Here is a 25,022-nt window from a genome sequence, read left to right as displayed (position 1 = left end):
TGTCCTGGAAGCTCTTTATCTCTCCTTCCATTCTGAATGACAGCTTTGCTGGATAAAGTATTCTTGGTTACATGTTTTTCTCATTTAGTACCCTGAGTATATCATGCCAGCCTTTTCTGGCCTGCCAGGTTTCTGTGCATAGGTGTGATGCCAGGCTAATGTTCCTATCCCTGTAGGTTAGGAACCTCTTGTCTTGAGCTGCTTTCAGGATCTTCTCTTTATATCTGAAATTTGCAAGTTTCACTATTATATGTTTGAGTGTTGATCTATTTTTTTATTGATTTTGGGAGGGGTCCGTTCTGTCTCTTGGACTTGAACGCCTGTTTCCTTCTCCAGATTATGGAAGTTCTCAGCTATGATTTGCTTAAATATGCCTTCTGGCCCTCTCTGTTTTTCTTCTCCTTTGGGCATCCCAACAATTCTGATATTGTTTAGTTTTATGGCATCACTGATTTCTTGAAGCCTCCCCTCATGATCCATAGTTATTTTTCTCCCTTTCCTCAGCTTCCTTACTTTCCTTCAACTTGTCTCCTATGTCACTGACTCTTCTGCCTCATTTATCCTAGCTGTTAGAGCATTCAATTTAGACTGCATTTCAGTTAGTGCATTTTTAATTTTGGCCTGATTAGATCTCATTTCTCTTTTTTTTTTTTTTTTAAAGATTTTATTTATTTGACAGAGAGCGGCAGTGAGAGAGGGAACACAAGCAGGGGGAGTGGGAGAGGGAGAAGCAGGCTTCCTGCGGAGCAGGGAGCCCGATGCGGGGCTCGATCCCAGGACCCTGAGATCATGACCTGAGCCGAAGGCAGACGCTTAACGACTGAGCCACCCAGGCGCCCCTAGATCTCATTTCTAAACTAAGAGATTCTCTAGTGTTTTTTATGCTTCTTTCAAGCCCCGCTAGTAACTTGATAATTGTTAACTTGAATTCCAGTTCTGACATTTTACTTATATTCATATTGATTAGATCTGTGGTGGAGTATTACCTTTGGTTCTTTCTTTTGTTGTGAATTCCTCCTTCTAGTCATTTTGCCCAGATAAGAATGGATGAACAAGTGAGTACTATCAAAAATATCAACTATGGCCCAAGCGAAATATCCACCAGACAAATCTGAAGAGGTCAGAAACAAGAAAAGAAAAAGGAAAAGGGAAAAAAAGGTGGGAGGAGAAAACATAATCTCACAGGGTGGACAAAACAGACGACTGCAATAGAATCCATGCCAGAGTTTCCTCTGCCTCCATCACCTACCAGTTTCTCCACTTGCTCGAAGTACAATTGCTTCCCCCACCTCTGCTGCTTAGTAGCTAGCCAATATTCGCCACTGCTGTAGATGACAGGTGTGAACTCTCTTCCTCAAAAGAAGACACAATTCCTGTACCCAGCCCTGTATTTTGCACAGAGACATCAGATCCATCACCAACAAATGTAATTGATGATGATATATGCAAGAAATCTTGTCATGTAGCACCTAATGATATTCCACTGATTTCTAGTACTAATCTAATTAATGAAATGAAGGGAGTTAGTGAAACAATACCAGCCACGGTGAGCATTGTGGAAATAGTAAAACAGGAGGTGTTGCCATTGACTCGAATTGGAGATTCTGGAAAATGCCTCAGAAGAAATGAAAGTGGAGTGTGTCCCAGCTCCCATTACCCCTTCCACAGTTCCTTCCTTTTCTCCATCTCCTCCAACTCCTCCAGCTCCTCCTCCCACACCAGCCATTGTTCCTGCTGCTGCCACCAATGTTAGTACTGCTGGTGTTCCCACCACAGTCCAGAGGGTCTTAGAAGAGGGTGAGAGCATAAGAACTTGCCTTAGTGAAGATGCAAAAGAGATTCAGAACAAAATAGAGGTAGAAGCAGACAGGGAAACAGAAGAGATTGTGGATGCTCAGAACCTAAGTTCAAGAAAGAGCCCAGGCCCAGAAACATCAAATGAATGCTGACATTCATAGTCTGTTTTCTTCAATGGTGTGTTTATGTTTTAGTGCAGCCTGCAAAAGAGTTACTCCATTGTCTAAAAATGCAAATGAAATTTCAAATATACAAAATGCCTCCAAGGTATATGTTACTGTAAAAAAAAATGTATTTTGAATGTATTTTGGTCTGTGTGTTAGAAGACACTAAATCCCAAAATTGTAAAGAAAGCAAAACATATATATATATGTTTTAGTATATATATATGTATGTATATATATGTATATATATATATACAAAAAGAAAATTGAGTACAGTGAAAGGAAGCTAAAAGTGAAGAATATATAAAATGTAAATGTAAGAAATGAAAGTTAAAAAAAGACTAAAAAACAAAGAGTTGATAAAATAAGAACATAGTTGAAAAGGGAAAAAAAAAGAAATGGAAAATTTTAACTGAAGGATAAAGGAATCATGAGAAAAAAAAAAACCCTTCAATTCTATATACTATTTTTCCCTAGCACTGGAGTTTTACAGTCCTGTGTGGTCCGTAAACTTGCTGTTCATGTGTTTTTCTAGTTGGTCTTCTGGGGGAAGGGCCTGCTGCACTGATTCTCTGGTGTCTTTGCCTGGGCAGAGTTGCACTGCCCCTTGCCAGGGGGCTGGGCTCAGTGTAAGCTGTTTTAAGTTGCTCTGTGTGGCTTCTGTTCCCTGAAGGCTTTCTGCGCCTCTTTAGAGGATCAAAATAAAAATGGCCATGCCTGATCTCTAGGCCCAAAGTGGGAAGATTGCAGTCCCCTCTCTTCAGTAAACCCTCAGGGATAAATGGTCTTCACTTTTGTGTGTACCAAACTCTGCAGACTCCTGTGGTGTACACCCACACCTATCCTCCTGGGGGGAAAAAGGATGGTCCTGCACTTCTGCACTTGGTAGGGCCCTGGCATGGAGAGCAGTCACCCTATCATAGTGCACCTGCTCCTCCCCCCACCATTTATCTTCCAATATATGCCCTCAGAATCACTTCTCCGCATGTTCTACCTTGCAAAAAGTGGTCGCTTTCTACTTGGAGAGTTCCAGATATTCTTCTGTTACATCTCAGGTTGAATTCATGGGTGTTCAGAATGATTTGATAGTTATGTTGCTAAATTCAAGGGACCAATTGAAACGAGGTCCCCTACTCTGCCATCTTTTCTCCCCTCCCTGTTAATAGTCTTTTACATTTTTTTACCTGTAAAATTGGCAGTGATATCCTTTCATTCTTTTTTTTTTTTTTTACTAATGTGAGTGTTCACTATTTTGTTCCTGGTCGGTTTAATTTAAAAAATTTAATTTTGTTAATCTTTCCAAAGAACGAACTTGTAGCTTTGTTAATTTTTTCTACTGATTTTGTATTCTCTATTTCACTGACTTAGGCTCTAAATTTTCTTTCTGCTAGCTTTTGGTTCAGTTTGCTCTTCTTTTTCTAGTTTCCTAAGGCAGTTTAGGTTACTGATTTGAGATATTCCTTCTCTTGAAATATAGGCATTTACAGCTATAAAATTACCTTGAATGACAGTTTTAGCTGCATCCCATACATTTCTGCTTTTCCATTTTCATTCACCTCCAAATATTTTCTAGTTTCCCCTTGTGATTTCTTCTTTGACCCATATTTAATGTGAGTTAATTTCCTTCTGAGGTCCCCATGTTTTCCTCCTCTATTACTGATTTCTAATATTTTTATTGTGGCCATAGAACATGTTTTGTATGATTTCTGTCTTTTAAAATTTATTGACACTTGTTTTTTGGCCTAGCATTTGATCTATCCTGAAAAATGTTCTATGTGCTCTTAGGCAGAATGTGTATTGTGTTTAAGTCTTTAGTTCCTTGATCTTCTGCCTAGTTGTTCTATCCATTATTGAAAGAGGTTTTGAAATTTTCCACTATTACTGTTTTTTTTTTAACTTTTTTTTTTATTCTTATGTTAATCCCCATACATCATTAGTTTTAGATGAAGTGTTCCATGATTCATTGTTTGTGCATAACACCCAGTGCTCCATGCAGAATGTGCCCTCTTTAATACCCATCACCAGGCTAACTCATCCCCCCACCCCTCTCCCCTCTAGAACCCCCAGTTTGTTTTTCAGAGTCCATCATCTCTCATGGTTCGTCTCCCCCTCCGATTTCCCCCCTTCATTCTTCCCCTCCTGCTATCTTCTTCTTTTTTTTTTTCCTTAACATATGTTGCATTATTTGTTTCAGAGGTACAGATCTGAGATTCAACAGTCTTGCACAATTCACAGCGCTTACCAGAGCACATACCCTCCCCAGTGTCTATCACCCAGTCACCCCATCCCTCCCACCCCACCCCCCACTCCAGCAACCCTGTTTGTTTCCTACAATTAAGAATTCCTCATATCAGTGAGATCATATGATACATGTCTTTCTCTGTTCCACTATTATTGTTGAGTTGTCTATTTCTCCCTTCAATTCTGTCAGTTTTGTTTCATGTATTTGGATAGGTTCTTAGGTGCATATATGTTTAAAATTGTCATATCTTCCTGATAGAATTTCTAATCATTATGAAATATCCCTTTTTATCTCTAGTAGCATTTATTTGTTATAAAGTTTATTTTGTCTGATATTAGTATAGGCACTTCAACTCTTATGGTTCATTTTTGCAAAATATATAAATGTGTGTGTGTATATATATATATATATAGATATATATCTATATATATCTATATATATATCTATCCCATTCTTTAAAAAAAAGATTTATTTGAGAGAGTGGGGGGAGGGGCAGAGGGAGAGAATATTCAAGCAGACTCCTCACTGAACATGGAACCTGATATGGGGCTCAATCTCACAACCCATGAGATTATGACCTGAGCCAAAACCAAGAGTTAGATGCTAACCTACTGAGCCACCCAGGCACCCTTCCCATCCTTTATTTTCAACCTATTTGTATCTTCGAATATGAAGTGCTTCTATAGACAGGATACCTGTTGGATCAAGTTGGATCTTGATTTTTTAATTCAATCTGACAAGCTCTGCCTTTTGACTTCTTTAATTCATATTTAATATTGTTACATCTTCCACTTTAATTTTTTCTATATGCCTCATGTCTTTTTTTTCTATTCCTACCTTATTGCCTTCCTCTTGTATTAAGTGGATATGTTCCAGTGTAACATTTTGATCCCTTTAATATTTTAAGTATATTTCTTAGTTACTTTCTTAGTGGTTCTTCTAGGGCTTACAATATACATCCTATCTTCTCAGAATTTACTTCGTATTTCCACTGAAATGTGTTCCAATGAAGTATATAACCTTTACTCCTATATAGCTCCTTTCCATACCACCTTTTTGTACTATTGTTATATCTAATACATTTATATATGTTACATTTATATATATGTGTGTGTGTGTATCTCAAACTCAATAATACATAATTAAAACTATTAGTTTGTATGATCTTATATCTTTCAAAACATGTAAGGGAAGGGAGGTGTATATTCATAGTTTGTTATATTAATCATTGTATATACCATTTACCATTTCTGGCTCTCTTCATTTGTTCTTGTGGATTCTGGATATCATCTGGTTTCATTTCCCAAGAGTTACTTTCATTACTCCAAGACAGCTTTGTTTCCACTCCCAACAAAAGAATACACATTGCTTCATGTGGTTGTTTTCTAAGTCAACGTAAGTTTTAAAAATTTTCTTGCTCTACTGGCAGCATTCGGTGGCAGAACGTCTCATAGGAAATTCTCTATTCCCAGACATGGGTCCCTGGGCTTCTTGCCCCAGAAACACAGTGGCTGGCACCATGGAAGGTGAAGAGCTTCCCCAAGGATGACTCTTCCAAGCCTATCCACCTCACAACTTTGCTCAACTACAAGGCTGGCATGACTCACATTGTGTGAGAGGTCAACAGACCTGGATCCAAGGTGAAAAAGAAGGAAATTGTGGAGGATGTGACCATTGTGGAGGCACCATCCATGGTGGTTGTGGGCGTCATGGGCTATGAAGAAACCGCTCAAGGTCTCTGTACTTTTAAGACCATCTTTGCTGAACACATCCAGGATGAGTGCAAAAGACACTTCTATAAGAATTGGCATAAGTCTAAGAAAGCCTTCAACCAAATACTGCAAGTGGCAGGATGATGATGGCAAGCAGCAGCTAGAAAAGGAGTTCAACAGCATGAAGAAGTATTGCCAAATCATCCGTGTCATCACCCACACCCAGATGCCCCTGCTTCCTCTATGCCAGAAGAAAACCCACCTCATGGAGATCCAGGTAAATAGAGGCACAGTGGCTGAGAAGCTGAACTAGGCCCATGAGAGCCTGGAATAGCAGGTGCTTGTGAACCAAGTGTTTGGGTAGGATGAGATGATAAATGTCATTGGTGTCACCAAGGGCAAAGGTAACAAGAGGTCACCAGCCACTGGCACACCAAGAAGCTACCCTGCAAGACCCACCAGGGACTGTGCAAGGTGGGCTGTATTGGGGCATGGCATCCTGCCCAAGTGGCCTCCATGGCATGGGCTGGGCAGAAAAGGCTACCATCACTGCATTGAGATCAACAAGATCTACAAGATTGGCCAGGCCTATCTCATCAAGGATGGCAAACTGATCACGAACAATGCTTCTACTGATTATGATCTGACAAGAGAATCAACCGAGTTGACTTTGTCCACTATGATGAAGTGACCAATGACTTTGTCATGCAGAAAGGCTGTGTGATGAGAACCAAGAAGCAAGTGCTTACTCTCCACAAGTTGTTGCTGGTACAGATCAAATAGCAGGCCCTGAAGATTGACCTTAAGTTCATTGACACCACTTCCAAGTTTGGCCATGGCTGATTCCAGACTGTGGAGGATAAGAAAGCATTCATGGGACCACTTATGAAAGACTGAACTGCAAGAAGAAGCTGCTTAATGTCAGAAGCAGATTGTGCAACTGGTGGGATCTCAATAAACATTATTTTCCAGTGGAAAAAAATTTTCCTAAAAGAAAGAAGAAACATGCAATTATACTGTCTTTTACTAAGTATCTACATGAGTGACTTTATTGGTGCTGTGTGTGTGTGTGTGTGTGCACACACACATGCGTGTGTGAATTACTGTCTGGTGTCACCTGCTTTTTGCCTGAATAATTTCCTTTGTATTTCTTGTAATATAGATTTACTAGCAATGCAATTTCTTTTTACTTATATGGTAACATCTTTATTTCACTTCATTTTTGAATGATAGTTTTGTATATAATATTAATAGTTTATTTTCAAAAAAATTTTAAAGGTTTTTATTTATTTGTCAGAGAGAGAGAGCACAAGCACAAGCAGGGGGAGCGGGGAGCCCCATGTGGGACCCGATCCCAACACCCTGGGATCATGACCTGAGCCAAGGCAGATGCTTAACCAACTGAGCCACCCAGGCATCCCTTGATTTTTAATTCCAGCAATTTGAATATGCAATCCCTCTGTCTTCTGGCTTTCACTGTTTATGAGAAACCTCACCTGTTAATCATATTGGTGTTGCCCTGTGTTTTCCCTTATGTCATTTATCTCTTACTGCTTTTACAATTTTCGCTTTATCTTTAGCTTTGAACATCTGTTTTTCCTAATTGGTGTTTGTTGAGCTTTTTTGATGTTTAATATTTTTCGTCAAATTTAGATGTTTCCATTCATCTCTTTGAATATTTTTTTCTGCTCCTTTCCTCTCCTCTGCTACTTACATGTTGAGGTACATTGGTATTTTTAATGGTGTCCCACATCTCTCTTCAAGACATTTTTCATTTTTCTCTCTGTTCTTCGGATTGCATAATCTCTATTGATCTATCTTAAAGTTTGTGGATTCTTTCTTTGGCCAGCTCAAATATACTATTGAGTTCCTCTAGTAAATACTTCTCAACTCCAGAATTTCCATTTGGTTCTTTTAAAGTAATTTCTATTTCTTTATTTATAAATCTTTATATGCTATAGCTACCATCTGGGCCCCCTTAAGCAGTATTTACCGCCTGTTTTTCCTGTGTATGCATGACACTTTCCTGTTTCGTTGCATTTCTTATAATCTTTTGTTATAAAGCGGACATTTTATTATAGTATCTTATAGTAACTCTGGATAATGATCCTCCTCCTATAAGGGATTAGTATTTGCTTGGTTATTTCCCCTGCAGTGTGCAGCCTGTTATCTCTTTTAGTCTAGCCACCTAAGGGTTATCTCTGGGTGGGCATAATGCACTTATTGGCAAGATTTTTACCCTTTACCATTGGATGTGTATGTGCTTGGAGGCTGCTATGTCAGGGGGTTTTCTTTTGACCCACGTTCAGCCAGGACTAGTAACTGGGAGTTTCCTTCTCTTTTCTGGGAGGGCAGTTTTAGACATAAACATAGTCTTCCAGATTGCCAAGGAGGAGTGTGATTTTATTTTTAAGCCTGTGTTCCTAATAGTCGCCTCTAGATCAGAACAATCTATTGTTCAGTGTTTGGTCAAGTTCCTTGACCCAGCAAAGCTTTTGCTCTGTGTTGATGGGTCTGCATGTACTGGGAAATGCTTTTAAGTCTGCCCCATGTTCTGCTCTAATTGTCCTGAGTAGGTGCAGCCTAGCACATGCACACAGTCTTTTCAATCCCCAGAGTTGACTGTGCTCCCAGGAAGGCTCTTTTTGGTTCCCTCTTGGTTTCTCTTTATTAAAATTCTGGCTGCTCTGCTGCTTTGTTTGCACCAGCTCCGCCTAATTGCTCTCCACCAAGTTCTCCATTGTTTTTGACAATGTCCTTAGGGACAAAGTTCTCCATCCTCTTTCAAATGAAGTCAGTCCCCCAGGCAGAGTGGTGGAATTCTTTGTCCTCACTGCATACCGTCCCACTTAGAAAGAACCTGTGCACCACTGAACTGAAGCTGGGGGCTAAAAGGGCCCAGAGTGAAAACACCACTCTATGAGTGGTGCGGCACTGGGGCATGGTGTCAGTTCCTGGTATTCTCAGTTTTCCTCTCCTTGAGTGAAACATCCAAACTTTGAGTAAGCTGGGGTGGAAAAAATCAGGGCCTCACTATTCTCAGCCTGCACACATAATAGTGCCTCCACTCAAAGAATGGAGGCTGGGTGGTAGAAGGTTATCACCAGTCCTCTTGGCTGTGCCTGTGTGGAATAAATTTCTGCAACACAGAGTTGGGGGTAAGAAATGCAGGCAGCTACCCCTGCCAAGGTGAAACCACAACCCCGGAGTGGGAGCTGGGGGAGAAGCCCTACCTCCTCCCAACATCTTCACCACACCTGCCTAAATAGAGTACCCAAGGTTGAGCTTCTGTAACACAGACCTGGTATGGTAGAGGATATGCAGGTAATTCAAATGCCAGAATCTTCCTATTCTTACTGATAAGTAATAGGTTTTCTTGAATCAATGTTTTCCCAATTGATATATGCTCTTTGGACAATTTCTAGAGATTTTAAATTATTGTTAAAAAAAATTAATTTCAAACAGTTAAGTTGTTTTGCTGGAGAGAAGGTCTACTGAGCTCTTCAATTCAACATTCTGGAAGTCTCAGCCTTCAATATATTTTTAAACTTAGCTTCTGAGTAGAAATGTCCAACCAAAAGAGAAATGGAGTAGGTGTCAAGAACCAGGGTTTTCATTCCAACTTGGTCGCTAGCAAGACCAGTGATTCCTCCTGAAATTCAGTTTCCGAATGAGGAAATTACATTAAAGGCCTCTATATTCCTTCCAACTCTAAAAATCCTACAATTTTATGAACTAGAAATGGAATAGAAAGTAATCGGTGAAAAACATTGTTCTGTAGCTGTGTGAGAACAGGATATATGAAAACAATCCACTGCCTTTTTAAACCAAAACTGTTCCAACTTGTTTTTATTTAGAACAATTAATTCTAATTCTACTTAATCAAAATGCTAGTTTTGCATGCTTTGCAGTCAAGAAATTTTTCCACCCCAAAGGTTTCCTTCCTAACCATTAGAACTGAAAAACTTGGGGCAACGAAAAGTTGCCTTTCACTGGTTGGTCATCAAGAATATGACAGCTTAATGCTAAGTGAAAGCACTATAATTTACTACCATTTTACCCACATTATGAACTCTGCAAACAATTACTTTCTCTCTGAGACAATTCCAAGTTTTCACCTTCTGCATAAGGCTCTAAGGCCATACCCTTAGAGTGTCTATTGATTATCCATACTTACTCTGAATGTGTGAATGACAAAATATCAGTTCTCCCTATGCATTACAGAAAAGAGTTGCTTCAATGGGCCACCCATTTCTAGTCACAAAGACATATTGTTTATTTAGTAATGATTATGTGCACAAATTGCTATAACAATAAAACTGGTAAAGAGCCTCCCTTTCGAGTCATTTTGTCTTAACTAATCAGTTTTAACCAGCTTATTTGACTTAATATTGTCATTTACTATACAGTTTACATTCAAAATCTATATACTCAAAGCAGGGGGGAAAGGGACTTCCTATAATTTAAGAAAGCTGCCAATGCAAATATATTTAAAACCTTTCAACTACTAATCTACAACAGAATATCCTATGATAAAGGCAGAAGGTATATATGAATTATGAATATACACTGGCAAAAGATGCTACTCACCAACACACCGAGCAATTAGGAAGAATGATAGCAAGACGACAACATAGACAAAGTGACCCGGAAACAAGAATTCATATAATCTTTAAATATCTTACCCTTAAGCAAAATTAATTAATTTATTATTTATTTATTTGGGGGGGGGGCAGAGGGAGAGAGAGTATCTTAAGCAGGTTTCATGTCCAGCTCAGAGACCAATGCAGGGCTTGATCTCACGACCCTGAGATCATGACCTGAAATCAAGAGTTGAACGCTTAACAGACTGAGCCATGGAGGTGCCCTTTAAAACTTATTTTTAAACTAGCCATTTGTACAAAATGATCTTTGTCAACATCTAAGGGAAAAGGCAAAATATTTATCTTAAAGGTATGTAAAAGGTGCACATCCCTGTAAAGGAAAAATAAATGCATACTTCGAATTTGTCCAAATGCCTAGGCCTCTTTCTGATTCTCACAGCTGACCCTCAGACTTGAACTGTCGAAAAAATTTCCAAATGAACCTATCTGTCCACCAAGATATTTCTATGTTAAAAACCTTCAGGAAGGCATCAGTTTTTCTGATCCCAAATTACTCTTGTTTCAATTTAATTTTTGTAAACTGGGATTTGCTTAGGAAGGAAATATGCAATTTTTAAAATAGAGGGATGTAAGAAATAAAACCCTATCATCTTGCTCCATTTTCAGAGCCCATATTCTAAAACTGTAGCTTATTCATCCCAATCCATTAAAAAAAAAGTTTCAACATTTAAAAATTTATACTTTATACCTTTTTATGTGAATATGTAATATTGTAATGTAAAATTATTGTTATAATAAATGCCCCTTTTTTGACATTTTCTTCTCAGTGAATCTTTTGTCTATTATTTCACTGTATAGAACCATCTTAATATGATGAAAATATTTAAGACTTAATGGCCCTTACATAACTGTGTTTTTTAAGTTATTCAAGTTTTTATTAGCTGAAAATACTGGTTAATGACCACATGATCCAGTGGCCTAGAGACCACCTCTAATCATATGAAAAGAAAACAGCTTCTTCAAAAAGAAAAGAAGCTACTCAAATTGGAAAAGAGAGGAGCTTCTAAGTGAACATATACCAACATTTTAACAGGTAAAACCTGATCATTTTGTTTGGGCTCTTGTTATGACACATTTAAAGGAACTCATTAAATTACTGAAAAAGGAAGGGATGACCTTGTAATAAATTCTGACGTGTCACTGATTAAAGTCCCAATCATCTAGAGTACATATACATAATATTCTCCTATTTACCTCAAGGTCATTAATAATTTTTAAGTGGTTGCTGCTTTATATACAAGTGTGAGCATGTGCACACACACATATATGTGCATGCATACATTCCATTTAGTTGTTTCTTTATATAACTTCAGACACCAAAAGCACTAGAGTTAAGATGGAAATAGGAGGGCAATTAACTTCCTAAGCTTTTTAGATCATTCCCAGTATGACAACTGTCAAATTACATCAGGGTTTTAAGTGTTTAAAGAGAAAGGCATAAATTTTGGTCCCAAACAAGAGCAATAACTCATTTTGATGAAAAAATAAAATTCCCATCACTAGAGATGCTGGTTAATGATGAAGAATATTCTACATACATACATGAGAATTAAGGTTTTTCCTCCAAAAGATATACAGTGGCAAAGACTTTAAAAAATGAAAGTGTAGGTATCTATCACTGAAGTATGTCAGTGGGGAGGGAGGAGAAACAATGAACCTACACTGTCCTCTTAAAAAAAAAAGAAATGGATACTTTCCATCTAAACTGTCAGCATAAAGGAAATTTAAAAAACTATTAAAATTTGGAATCCAATGTAATTCATCTGGTTATGGATATCAAATGGCTATCAGGCCCCCAAAATGGAAATGGGGCAAAGTGAAATAGTAACAAAAACGATGCTTTGGGCACAAATAAGGCAGTAACAAGAAAATAATTCGTGGCTAAATACAGACATCACATGAAATATTGTGAAAGATGTAAAACTCAAATTTCTTTTCAAATAAATCTTACCTAAAAAAAGGATTATAGGAATGGGAATGTACGATTTCATTTTTAATAAAACAATTCTGCTTCAGTGCAAATGTGTCAAAAAAAATGTCTTGTGCAACTTAGCAGGAACAGTTTCCACAGCCTTTCACGCTGTTGACAATTTCTTCTTGTAGTTTCTTCCTTTCCTCCTCTTTGGACACATTTTCTTTCTTTGCATCCCATGTGGGGTTATTATGGTTCTGCACACGGCTACTCTGTGTATGCCACATTTCTGAATAGATACTGCCAGGGTTTGCAAGCAAACCATGGTGGGTACCACGTTCAGCTATCTTACCCTAAAAAGCAAAAGCAAGAGAAACATAGAAAAAGGTCATATAACTAGCATAATAACTGAAAATACATAATAATTTCTAACTAACGATTTTGAAGGATTTGCATTCATTAAAATACCTTTCCCAATTCCTCATCCATAGTATAAGTAGGAAAAATTGAGGTAGGAATGCTTTCTTCCCTGTTAAGCTATTAGTCCAGTGAACAAACAAAAAGCTGTGAAATTCCATATACTGTAAACCATTTCACTTAAATAAAATTTTAATGTTTTATTTTTAATTCTGAAGGGCAGAAAAGGAAGGTGAAAAATTTTCAAAGGTAACTGTAATTGGTAAATATTTAATCAAAAGCATTGTTATTTATTACAGGGACATAAAAATAATACCCTGAAATCGTTATGTATACTTTAAAATAAAAAAGATTTCTCCATGAAAAGCTACTTCTTCCAGTAGCTATTTTTGTTAACAATGGATATTAAACTTAACATTGCAGATTTGGTATAGATTCCAAACTCTTATCTACAATTAATTTGTCTCTTGACAGCTACTGTTAAACATGGTGGGAGACAAAAGGAGTTTTGTCACTTTTACTGGTACTCCCGGTTTTAGGACCTTTACAAATATACCCTTAAGCAAAACAACTAAAATTTGTTCCCACATCTGAGTGGTTAATTTAAGACTCCTCTTTCATTGCTAGCTAGGCAGTTTAAAAAAGAACTATTTTGCTCAGCTATTTAAATTCCTCTGGATTGTGAAGAACACAGTTCTCAACCTTGGTATGTGTGGACCACTTCATTGGCACAAAACTCCCCATGGGTTACATGTTTTATATTTTTCTATTTACCACTGTCAAAAACAAACAAAATCCTCCGTGAAAACTTCATCAAAAGCTACTAGAAAAAATGGAATTATTTTTGTGGAAATACCAATGAAATAAATCACAAATAATTACCCTGTAGTAAAAATGTATCTTAAATTATTTTTATTTGTATTAAAGTACAAATGTATATATCCTAAAAAGTTAAGATTAAAAAGCTTATAACAAAAAGGTCTTTTGTCTCCTCCTTCATGCCTATCGCCTTCCTATCCCCAAATTCATAGCTATTTCTTCGGTATTTACACATACATATATGCATATATACATGTATTATGAAATTCAGCACTCCTATACTATCCCACATTACCACTATTTCATTTTTACACTCTTCCAATAACATTGGTTATAGCACAAGTGTTGTTTAAGTTAATATTCAGTGTTTACCTTATTATGACGTATTGTATTACCTGTTGAGTCAAGTAGATACTAGAATTTTATGTATTTTTTCTTGTAAAATTTTTTATTCTTAGTAATTGCCTTGTTTTTTCATTTTCTAATTTTTCTAAGTCACTATTGGTAATTCTCTCTAAACTTTCTTCCAGAATTATAAAGCCCATCTGAATACTATTTTTCTCATAATCAATTATATTAGGTAATCTATTAGTTCAATCCTCCATGACTACCTCCCCTTTGAGACATTCCTCTCACAACTTTTAAGGTTGTTTTATTTATCCTCAACTTTGAAATTTTATGATAATGTGTTCTGGTGTGTGTGTGTTTTCCTTTCCATTCATTGTGCTGGGTACTTGGTGGGCCCTTTCAATCTGGAAACTCATGCTTTTCCCAGTTTGGCAACTACCACATTTTTCTCACTTCATCCTCTCTCTAAATTTACACTATTTTTTTGCTAATTCATTTGAGAATGAGTTACAGACATCATTACATTTCACTCCTACATATTTCATTAGCATGTATCTCCTAAAAACAAGAATATTTTCATACTGACTAGAATACAAATATTATCACACCCAAGAAATTTATCTAACATATAATCCATAGTCAGATTTCACCTACTGTTCCAATAATATATCCTTTATATACATATTTTTCCACCCAGAATCCAATCGGGATCAATACATTGAATTTATAAGTTTTCAAGTCTGTGTTAGGTACGTGTTACACTGACATTTCTAAAATATCCAGGTGCGGTTTTTTTTTTTTAAAGATTTTACTTATTTGACAGAGAGAGAGAGAGACAGCGAGAGAGAGAACACAAGCAGGGGGAGTGGGAGAGGGAGAAGCAGGCTTCCCGTGGAGCAGGGAGCCTGATGTGGGGCTTGATCCCAGGACCCTGGGATCATGACCTGAGCCGAAGGCAGACACTTAACGACTGAGCCATCCAGGTGTCCCCAGGTGCATTTTTAAAGAATGCCATTTAAGTTGTTTTTGTTTAGTTGTTTCTGATTATTAGATTCAGGCTAAACATTTTTGGTAGAAATACAATATAGGTGATGATGCGCCCCACTGCATCAGATCAGGAGGTACACAATGTCAATTTACTCCACAATTAATAATAAGTTTGATCATTTGGTTAAGGGAATTACATTTCTCTATTTTAAAGGTAATTTTTCTCTTTGAAATTAATAAGTAATCTATGGGTTACATTTTCAAACTGTGTAAATACTCCATTCCTCAATAATTTTTTCACCATTTGGTTTTAGCAACCAGTGATGATCCTTACCTGCAGTCATTATTACAATGGTAGCTGCAAAATATGACTTTTTTCTAAATTCGTCATTCTTTCTACAAGTGTTACTTGGCATTCTTCTTAAAGAAGAGCTTTCCCTTTCCCCATACTTTTGTATTGTTGTGAAATTATAGGTTAGGTTTTTTTTTAAAGATTTTATTTATTTATTTGACAGAGAGAGACACTGCGAGAGAGGGAACACAAGCAGTGGAAGTGGCAGGCAGAGGGAGAAGCAGGCTTCCCACGGAGCAGGGAGCCTGATGTGGGGCTCGATACCAGGACCCTGGGATCATGACCTGAGCCAAAGGCAGACACTTAATGACTGAGTCACCCAGGTGCCCCTATAGGTTAGTTTTTTATTGAACATATCATAATTCATTAAGTATCATTATTTTTTTTTTTATGTTCGAATTATCCCACATTGGGCCAGTGGGAGCCCACAAAAAAATGGTTCTTGTGTCTTTGTGATAGGTATTCATTAGTTTTCTCACTCCAGATACGGAATCAGTCATATATTCAAAGAATTTTGGTTCCTTTTAGTGAGGAACAGTATTTAGTGCTCAAGATCTATGTGCCTGTTATACTTATTACTACTGGGATTTCACTGCTTCTAGGCCTTTTCACTGAAAAGTTAGGAACTTTATCATTTTGAATTCCTACTGATAATTCTGTTCCAATATAACATCACAAGGTTGCTCCTCTTCTTCTTGCATTCCATTATTATTATCTTGACCACTGTTTTACAACATGGGTATATTTACTCATATGCTCACTCTTAAAATATACAGAAAACAATTTCAAATAGGCTACTTCCATACTACTACTACTAACAAAATTAGGTTCAAATTTTTTTTTTAAAGATTATTTATTTATTTATTTGAGAGAAAGAGAATGAGAGAGAGCACATGAGAGGGGGAAGGGTCAGAGGGAGGAGCAGACTCCCTGCTGAGCAGGGAGCCCGATGCGGGACTCGATCCCGGGACTCCAGGATCATGACCTGAGCCGAAGGCAGTCGCTTAACCAACTGAGCCACCCAGGCGCCCAGTTAGGTTCAAATTTTGATTTATTTTTGTCCTTATATTCCACTAAGGGTAAATAATCAGAGTAATGTGTTCAACAGTTACTTAGATTGTTTTTCTTCTGCGTGTCTTGTTATCAATTTGTTATGCAGTTTCACTTCTTTCTGTTTGTAATCACTTTTTCCTTTTCCCCATCCTTGCTGACTTTCAAAATTTTCAATATATAAAAACATTGCCATGGTTCAAAAGTAAAAATAAAAAAGTAGCTAAGATGGTAGAGTAGGAGGACCGTAGTAGGCTTGCTGCATCCCTCAAACACAGCTAGATAAATATCAACTCATTCTGAATACCCAAGAAATTGATCTGAGGACTGACAGAACAAACTGCACAACTAGAGGGAAAGAGGAGGCCACATCATGGTAGATAGGAGATGCAGAGACCTGGTTTGGGGAAGAAATGGATCATGGATGCTGCAGAGGGGAAGGCGCCCAGGTTGCAGAGGGAGGCGAGAGAGAGAGAGAGAGAGAGAAGCACAGAGGGGATCACACAATGAAAACACTTCCCAAACCCGTTAACTGAGAAACTGACAGGATGATTCAAAAAGTACACACTGCACTGCAACAGGCAGGCAAGAAACCCAGACACAGACAGAAAACAATAATCAAAAACACACTTAGTGTACATGAAGGGACTTTATTTGCTCCTGTGGGAGTGCTTCCCTGACGAACTGCCCTCTCAGGGGACAAAGGAACTGGCTGGTGCCACTTCCCTCCACTGGCCTTCAGCATCAACTAATAACTTCAGTAAATAGAAGAGTGACGGGGCGCCTGGGTGGCTCAGTCGTTGGGCGTCTGCCTTCGGCCCAGGTCATGATCCCCGGGTCCTGGGATCGAGCCCCGCATTGGGCTCCCTGCTCTGTGGGAGGCCTGCTTCTCCCTCTCCCCCCGCTTGTGTTCCCTCTCTCTCTGTCAAATAAATAAAATCTTTAAAAAAAAAAAAAAAAAAAAAAAAGAAGAGTGACAACACAGGCTGCTTAATTGCTTACACCAACCCTGCCCCTCTGCTCTCTACTGGTATTGCTTCTCTCAGGCAAGTGTGCCTGAGAACCAGCACAGCGGGCTCCTCCCCCAGAAAGCCAGCACAACCCCCCACAGGCACCATATCTACTGACCACAGACTTCTGCAAATCTTCAGCTCTAGTGGAAATGGCACCAGGTCTTTTTAAACAAGCAGACAAGAGCACAACTAATTAAAACTCGCCACACTCTGGCCAAGGTCCAGACACTACTCACTGCAGGCAAGGAGAAACTCTGCAGAGCACTGATCTGAGGGATAGAGCAGCCATAACACAGCAGCAGAGTGCACAGAGCAGACAGCAGAGACACTTCCTGAAGCAACAGACCCTGGACATTATATGACCTCTTCTTCATAAAGTCATTACTCTCAAAAGCAGGAAACATAACAGGCTTTCCTAACACAGAGAAGAAAATAGATACCTCAGCCAAGACTGAGGAATTCATCACAAAAAACAAGGTCATGGCCAGGGATCTAAACAAAATACATGTAAGTAACATGCCTGACCCATAAATTAAAGCAACAATCCTAAGGATACTAGCTGGGCTTGAGAAAAGCATAGAAGAGACCTGGGAGAAGCTTAACCACAGACATACAAGAGCTTAAAAACAATCATGCCAAAATGAAAAATGCAATAACTGAGATTCAAAACTGACTGGATGCAATGACCACACGAAAGGAAGAAGAAAAGAAACGAGTAAGTGATATACAAGGTACAATTATGGAAAATAAGGAAGCTGATAAAAAGAGGGGAAAAATCTAGGGACACGAAAGTAGACTAAAGGAACTCAGTGACTCCATGAAACATAATTACATTTGTATCATAGGAGTCCCACAAGAAGAGAAAAGGGGACAGAAGATTAATTCGAGGAAATTAGAGCTGAAAAATTATAATCTGGGGAAGGAAACAGACTTCCAAGTCCAGGAGGCACAGAGAATTCCCATCAAAATCAACAAAAGCAGGCCAACATCAAGACATATTGTAGTTAAATGAACAAAAAAGCAGAGATATAGAAAAAAAAATCCTAAAAGTAGCAAGACAAAAGGAGTGCCTAACTTAAGAGGGAAGACAAACTATATTAGCAGCAGACCTGTTCATAAAAATTTAGCAGGCCGGAAGAGAGAGGCATGATATATTCAATGTGCTGAATGGGAAAAATATGCAGGTAAGAATACTCTATCCAGCAAGGCTGTCATTTAGAATAGAAAGAGAGATAGAGTTTCCCAGACAAACAGAAACTAAAGGATTTCATGACCACTAAACCATCCCTGCAAGAATTATTAAAAGGAAATTTTTGAGTGGGAAAGAAAGACCAAAACTGACAAAGACTAGAGAGTAACACAGAAAATCTCAAGAAACAATGACAAAACAAGTAATAAAATGGCACTAAATTCATATCTAACAATAATTACTCTGAATGTAAATGGACTAAATGCTCCAATCAAAAGAGATATGGTGTCAGACTGGATGAAAAAAAAAAAAACAAACAAGACCCATCTATATGCTGCCTAGAAGAGACTCATTTTAGATCTAAAGACACCTGCAGATTCAAAGTGAGGGGATGAAGAAATATTTACCATGCAAAAAGACTTCAAGAAAAGCCAGAGTAGCAATATTTATAACAGACAAACTAGACTTTAAACCAAAGATTGTAACAAGCGATGAAAAAGGGCATTATATAATAAAAAAGGGGTCTATCCAATAAGAAGATCTCCCCACCTTGGAAGCATTCAAATATATAAAACAATTAAAAAAAACATAAAGGAACTCATTGATAATACAAAAACAGTAGGGCATGCTTATATCAAGGGACAGATCATCTAAGCAGAAAAATCAATAAGGAAACAATGACTTTGAAGACACACTGGACTAGATGGACTTAACAGACAGATTCAGAACATTGCATCTTTTTTTTTTTTAAAGATTTTATTTATTTATTTGAGACAGAGAGAATGAGAGAGAGAGAGAGAGCACATGAGAGGGGGGAGGGTCAGAGGGAGAAGCAGGCTCCCTGCCGAGCAGAGAGCCCGATGCGGGACTCGATCCAGGGACTCCAGGATCATGACCTGAGCCAAAGGCAGTCGCTTAACCAACTGCGCCACCCAGGCACCCCCAGAACCTTGCATCTTAAAAGCAGCAGAATACACATTCTTTTCAAATACACATGGGACATTCTCCAGAACAGATCACATATTGGTCACAAATCAAGCCTCAACAAGTACAAAAAGAATGAAATCATACCATGCATACTTTCTGACCACAATGCTATGACCTTGAAATCAACCACAAGATAAAATTTGAGAAAAACCACAAATACTGGAAGGTAAATAACATGCTACTAAACAATGAATGAGTCAACCAGAAAATAAAAGAAATTAGGAAAAAACACAGAAACAAATGAAAATGAAAACATGGCAGTCCATAACATTTGGGATGCAGCAAAAACAGTCATAAGAGGGAGTATATAGCAATACATGCCTACCTCAAGTAGAAAGATCTCCAATATGCAACCTAACCTTACATATAAAGGAGCTAGAAAAAGAACAACAGTCATGAAAACTGGGTGTTACACGCAACTAATTAATCAGTGAACATTATATCAAAACCTAAATACATTGGCTTAATTGAATTTAAATTAAAAAAAAGAAAAAAAAAAGAAAAAGAACAACAAATGAAGGCTAACACCAGCAGAAGACATGAAATAATAAGATTAGAGCAGAAATAAATAATATCAGAATCAAAAAAACAGCAGACAGATCAATGAAACCGGGAGCTGGTTCTCTGAAAAAGTTAATGAAATTGATAACCCTCTGGCTAGATTTATAAAAAAGAAAAGAGAAAGGACCCAAATAAATAAAATCACGAAAGACAGAAAACTCACAAACAATAATACAAAAATACAAATATAAGATAATATTATGAAAAATTATATGCCAACAAATTGAGTAATCTGGAAGAAATGGATAAATTGCTAAAATCATATAAACTACCAAAACTGAAACAAGAAGAAACAGAAACCTTGAACAGACGGATAACCAGTGAAGAAACTGAATCAGTAATAAAAAATCTGCCAACAAACAAGACCATGGCGAGATGGCTTCACAGGGGAATGCTATCAAATCTTTAAAGAAAAGTTAATACCTATTCTTCTTATTAGAAATGGAAGGAAAACTTCCACTCATCCTACGAGGCCCGCATTATTCTGATTCCAAAATCAAAGACTCAACTAAAAATGAGAACTATAGGCCAATATCCCTGATGGACATAGATGCAAAATTTCTCAACAAAATACTAGCAAATCGAATACAGCAGTATAGGAAAAGAATCATTCACCATGATCAAGTGGGATTTATTCCTGCGCTACAGGAATGGTTCAATATTTGCAAATCACTCAATGTGATATACCACATTAATAAAAAAGAGGGTAAGAACCATATGATCCTCTCAATAGATGCAGAAAAAACACTTGACAACATAAGCATCCATTCTTGATTAAAAACCATCAACAACAGAGGGACAGAGGGAACATACCTTGACATCATAAAGGCCATATAGGAAAGACTCACATCTAATATCATCCTCAGTGGAGAAAAACCGCTTTTCGTTTATAATCAGTAAAAAGACAAGGATGTCCACTCTCACCACTTTTATTTAACATAGTACTGGAAGTACCAGCCTCAGCAATCAGACAACAAAAAGAAATAAAAGGTATCCAAATCAGCAAAGAAGAAGTCAAACTTTCACTATTTGCAGATGACATGATACTCTATATAGAAAAACCAAAAGACTCCACCAAAAAATTGCTAGAACTCATACATGCATTCTGTCCATTTGCAAGATACAGAATCAATGTACAGAAATCTGTTGCATTTCTATACACCTATAATAAAACAGCAGAAAGAAAAATCAAGAAATCAATCACATTTACAATTATACCAAAAACCATAAGACACCTAGGAATAAACCTAAACAAAGAGGTAAAAGATCTGTACTATGAAAACTTAAAAAACACTATGAAAGAAACTGAAGATGACACCAAAAAAGGGAAAAACATTCTACGTTCATGGACTGGAAGAACAAATACTGTTGAAATGTCTATACTACCCAAAGCAATCTATACATTTAATGCAATCCCTATCAAAATACCAACAGCATTTTTCACAGAGCTAGAACAAATAATCTTAAAATTTGTATGGAAAAACAAAAGACCCCAAAATGCCAAAGCAACTTTGAAAAACAAAGTTGGAGGCATCACAATTCCGAACTTGAAGTTATTTGTAGTAATCAGGATGGTATAGTATTGGCACAAAAACAGACACATAGATCAATGGAACAGAATAGAGAACCCAGAAATGGACCCACAAATATATGGTCAATTCATGTTCAACAACACAGGAAAAAATGTCCAAAGGGACAGACAGTCTCTTCAAGATATGGTGTTGGAAAAACTGGACAGCAACATGGAAGAGAATGAAACTGGACCACTTTCTTACACCATACACAAAAAAAATTTCAAAATGGATGAAAGACCTAAATGTGAGACAGAAAACCATCAAAATCCTAGAGGAGAAAACAGGCAGTAACCTCTCTGACATCAGCTGTAGCAATTTCATCCTTGGTATTTCTCCAGAGGCAAGGAAAACAAAAGCAATAATAAACTATTGGGACTTTTCCTGCCACTTTATTGAATTCATGTATGAATTCTAAAAACTTTGGGGTGGAGTCTTTTGGGTTTTCCACATAAAGTATCATGTCATCTGCAAAGAGTGAGAGTTTGACTTCTTTGCCAATTCGGATGCCTTTTGTTTGTGTTGTCTGATTGCTGAGGCCAGACTTCTAGTACTATGTTGGACAGCAGTGGTGATAGTGGACATCCCTGCCATGTTCCTGACCTTAGGGGAAAAGCTCTCAGTTTTTCCCCACTGAGAATCATATTCACTGTGGATTTTTCATAGATGGCTTTTATGATATTGAGGTATGTTCCCTCTATCCCTTCACTGTGAAGAGTTTTAACCAAAGGATGCTGTACTTTGTCAAATGCTTTTTCTGCATCTATTGAGAGGATCATATGGTTCTTCTCTTTTATTTATGTAGTGTATCACACTGGTTGATTTGTGGATGTTGAACTACCCTTGCAGCCCACAAATAAATCCCACTTAATCCTGGTGAATAATCCTTTTAATGTACTGTTGGATCCTATTGGCTAGTATTTTGGTGAGAATTTTTGCATCCATGTTCATCAGGGACATTGGTCTGTTACTTCTCATTTTTACTGGGGTCTTTGGTTTTGGGATCAGGGTAATGCTGGCCCCATAGAATGAGTTTGAAAGCTTTCCTTCCATTTCGATTTTTTGAAACACCTTAAGAAGAATAGGTATTAATTCTTCTTTAAATGTTTGGTAGAATTACCATGGGAAGCCATCTGGCCTTGGACTCTTGTTTGTTGGAAGATTTTTGATTACTGCTTCAATTTCCTTGATGGTTATGGGTCTGTTCAGGTTTTCTATGTCTTCCTGGTTCAGTTTTGGTAGTTTATAGGTCTCTAGAAATCCATCCATTTCTTCCAGACTGCTTGATTTGTTGGCATATTCAGTAAAGTGGTAGGATATAAAATCAATGCACAGAAATCAGTTGCATTTCTATACACCAACAACAAGACAGATGAAAGAGAAATTAAGGAGTCAATCCCGTTTACAATTGCACCCAAAACCGTAAGATACCTAGGAATAAATCTAACCAAAAAGGTAAAGAATCTGTACTCAGAAAATTATAGAATACTCATGAAAGAAATTGAGGAAGACACAAAGAAATGGAAAAACGTTCCATGCTCATGGATTGGAAGAACAAATACTGTGAAAATGTCTATGCTACCTAGAGCAATCTACACATTTAATGCAATCCCTTTCGAAATGCCACCAACTTTTTTCAAAGAAATGGAAGAAATATTCCTAAAATTTGTATGGAACCAGAGAAGACCCCGAATAGGCAGAGGAATGTTGAAAAAGAAAAGCAAAGCTGGTGGCATCACAATTCCGGACTTCAAGCTCTATTACAAAGCTGTAATCTTATCAAGACAGTATGGTACTGGCACAAAAACAGACACATAGATCAATGGAACACAACAGAGACCCCAGAAATGGACCCTCAACACTATGGTCAACTGATCTTCGACAAAGCAGGAAAGAATGTCCAATGGAAAAAAAGACAGTCTCTTCAACAAATGGTGTTGGGAAAATTGGACAGCCACATGCAGAAGAATGAAACTGGAACTTTTCCTTACAACACACACAAAAACAGACTCAATGAATCAAAGACTTAAATGTGAGATGGGAATCCATCAAAATCCTAAAGGAGAACACAGGCAGCAACCTGTTCGACCTCAGCCACAGCAACTTCTTCCTAGAAACATCACCAAAGGCAAGGGAAGCAAGGGCAAAAATGAACTATTGGGACTTCATCAAGATAAAAAGCTTTTGCAGAGCAAAGGGAACAGTGTGACAAAACCAAAAGACAACCAACAGAATGGGAGAAGATACTTGCAAATGACATATCAATAAAGGGCTAGTATCCAAAATCTGTAAAGAATTTATCAAACTCAACACCCAAAGAACAAATAATCCAATCAAGAAATGGGCAGTAGACATGAACAGACATTTCTGCAAAGACGACATCCAAATGGCCAATAGACACATGAAAAAGTGCTCAAGATCACTTGGCATCAGGGAAATAGAAATCAAAACCACAGTGAGATACCACCGTACACCAGTCAGAGTGGCTAAAAGTAACAAGTCAAGAAAGGACAGATGTTGGCGAGGATGAGGAGAAAGGGGAACCCTCCTACGCTGTTGGTGGGAATCCAAGCTGGTGCAGCCACTCTGGAAAAGAGTGTGGAGGCTACTCAGAAAGTTGAAAATAGAGCTACCTACAACCCAGGAATTGCACAACTAGGTATTTATCCAAAGGACACAAACATAGTGATCTGAAGGGGCACCTGCACCCCAATGTTTATAGCAGCAATGTCCACAATAGCCAAACTATGGAAAGAGTCCAGATGTCCACTGACAGATGAATGGATAAAGATGATGTGGTACAGAAATTAGTTGCTTTCTTATACACTAACAATGCAACTGTAGAAAGAGAAATTAGAGAAACGATTCCATTTACAATAGCACCAAAGACCATAAGATACCTCAGAATAAACCTAACCAAAGAGGTAAAGGATCTATACTATAGGAACTACAAAACACTCATGAAAGAAATTGAAGAAGACACAAAAAGATGGAAAAATATTCCATGCTCATGGATTGGAAGAATAAACATTGTTAAAACGTCTATGCTACCCAGAGCAATCTATACCTTCAATGCCATCCCAATCAAAATTCCAATGACATTTTTCAAAGTGCTGGAACAAACAATCCTAAAATTTGTATGGAATCAGAAAAGACCCCGAATCACCAAGGAAATGTTGAAAAAGAAAAAGCTGGGGGCATCTCGTTGCCCGATTTCAAGCTATATTACAAAGCTGT

The 25,022-nt window shown here is 37.7% G+C and overlaps 1 protein-coding gene and 1 pseudogene across 5 annotated transcripts in view; one reads left to right on the top strand and one right to left on the bottom strand.

The window, feature by feature from the left end:
- The first annotated feature begins 1,625 nt into the window (after positions 1 to 1,625).
- Positions 1,626 to 6,881, top strand: LOC102737320 (large ribosomal subunit protein uL3 pseudogene; annotated as a pseudogene).
- A 3,715-nt stretch (positions 6,882 to 10,596) lies between these two features.
- ABCB7 (ATP binding cassette subfamily B member 7) overlaps positions 10,597 to 25,022 on the bottom strand; it is a 166,071-nt gene continuing 151,645 nt past the window's right edge. For 4 of the 5 annotated variants that reach the window (XM_006726885.3, XM_081808630.1, XM_081808631.1 and 1 more), the window contains one exon: positions 10,597 to 12,844. In XM_006726885.3, coding sequence (XP_006726948.1) covers positions 12,629 to 12,844 — 216 coding nt within the window. In that variant the 3' untranslated portion in view covers positions 10,597 to 12,628. The remainder of the gene's footprint in view (positions 12,845 to 25,022) is intronic. The other variant, XR_014141277.1, reaches the window with a different exon arrangement.

Source organism: Leptonychotes weddellii, chromosome X (genome assembly GCF_054177405.1).
Source record: "Leptonychotes weddellii isolate Sample4059 chromosome X, ASM5417740v2, whole genome shotgun sequence".
Classification (NCBI taxonomy): domain Eukaryota; kingdom Metazoa; phylum Chordata; class Mammalia; order Carnivora; family Phocidae; genus Leptonychotes; species Leptonychotes weddellii.
This window is presented reverse-complemented; position numbering and strand designations above follow the sequence as displayed.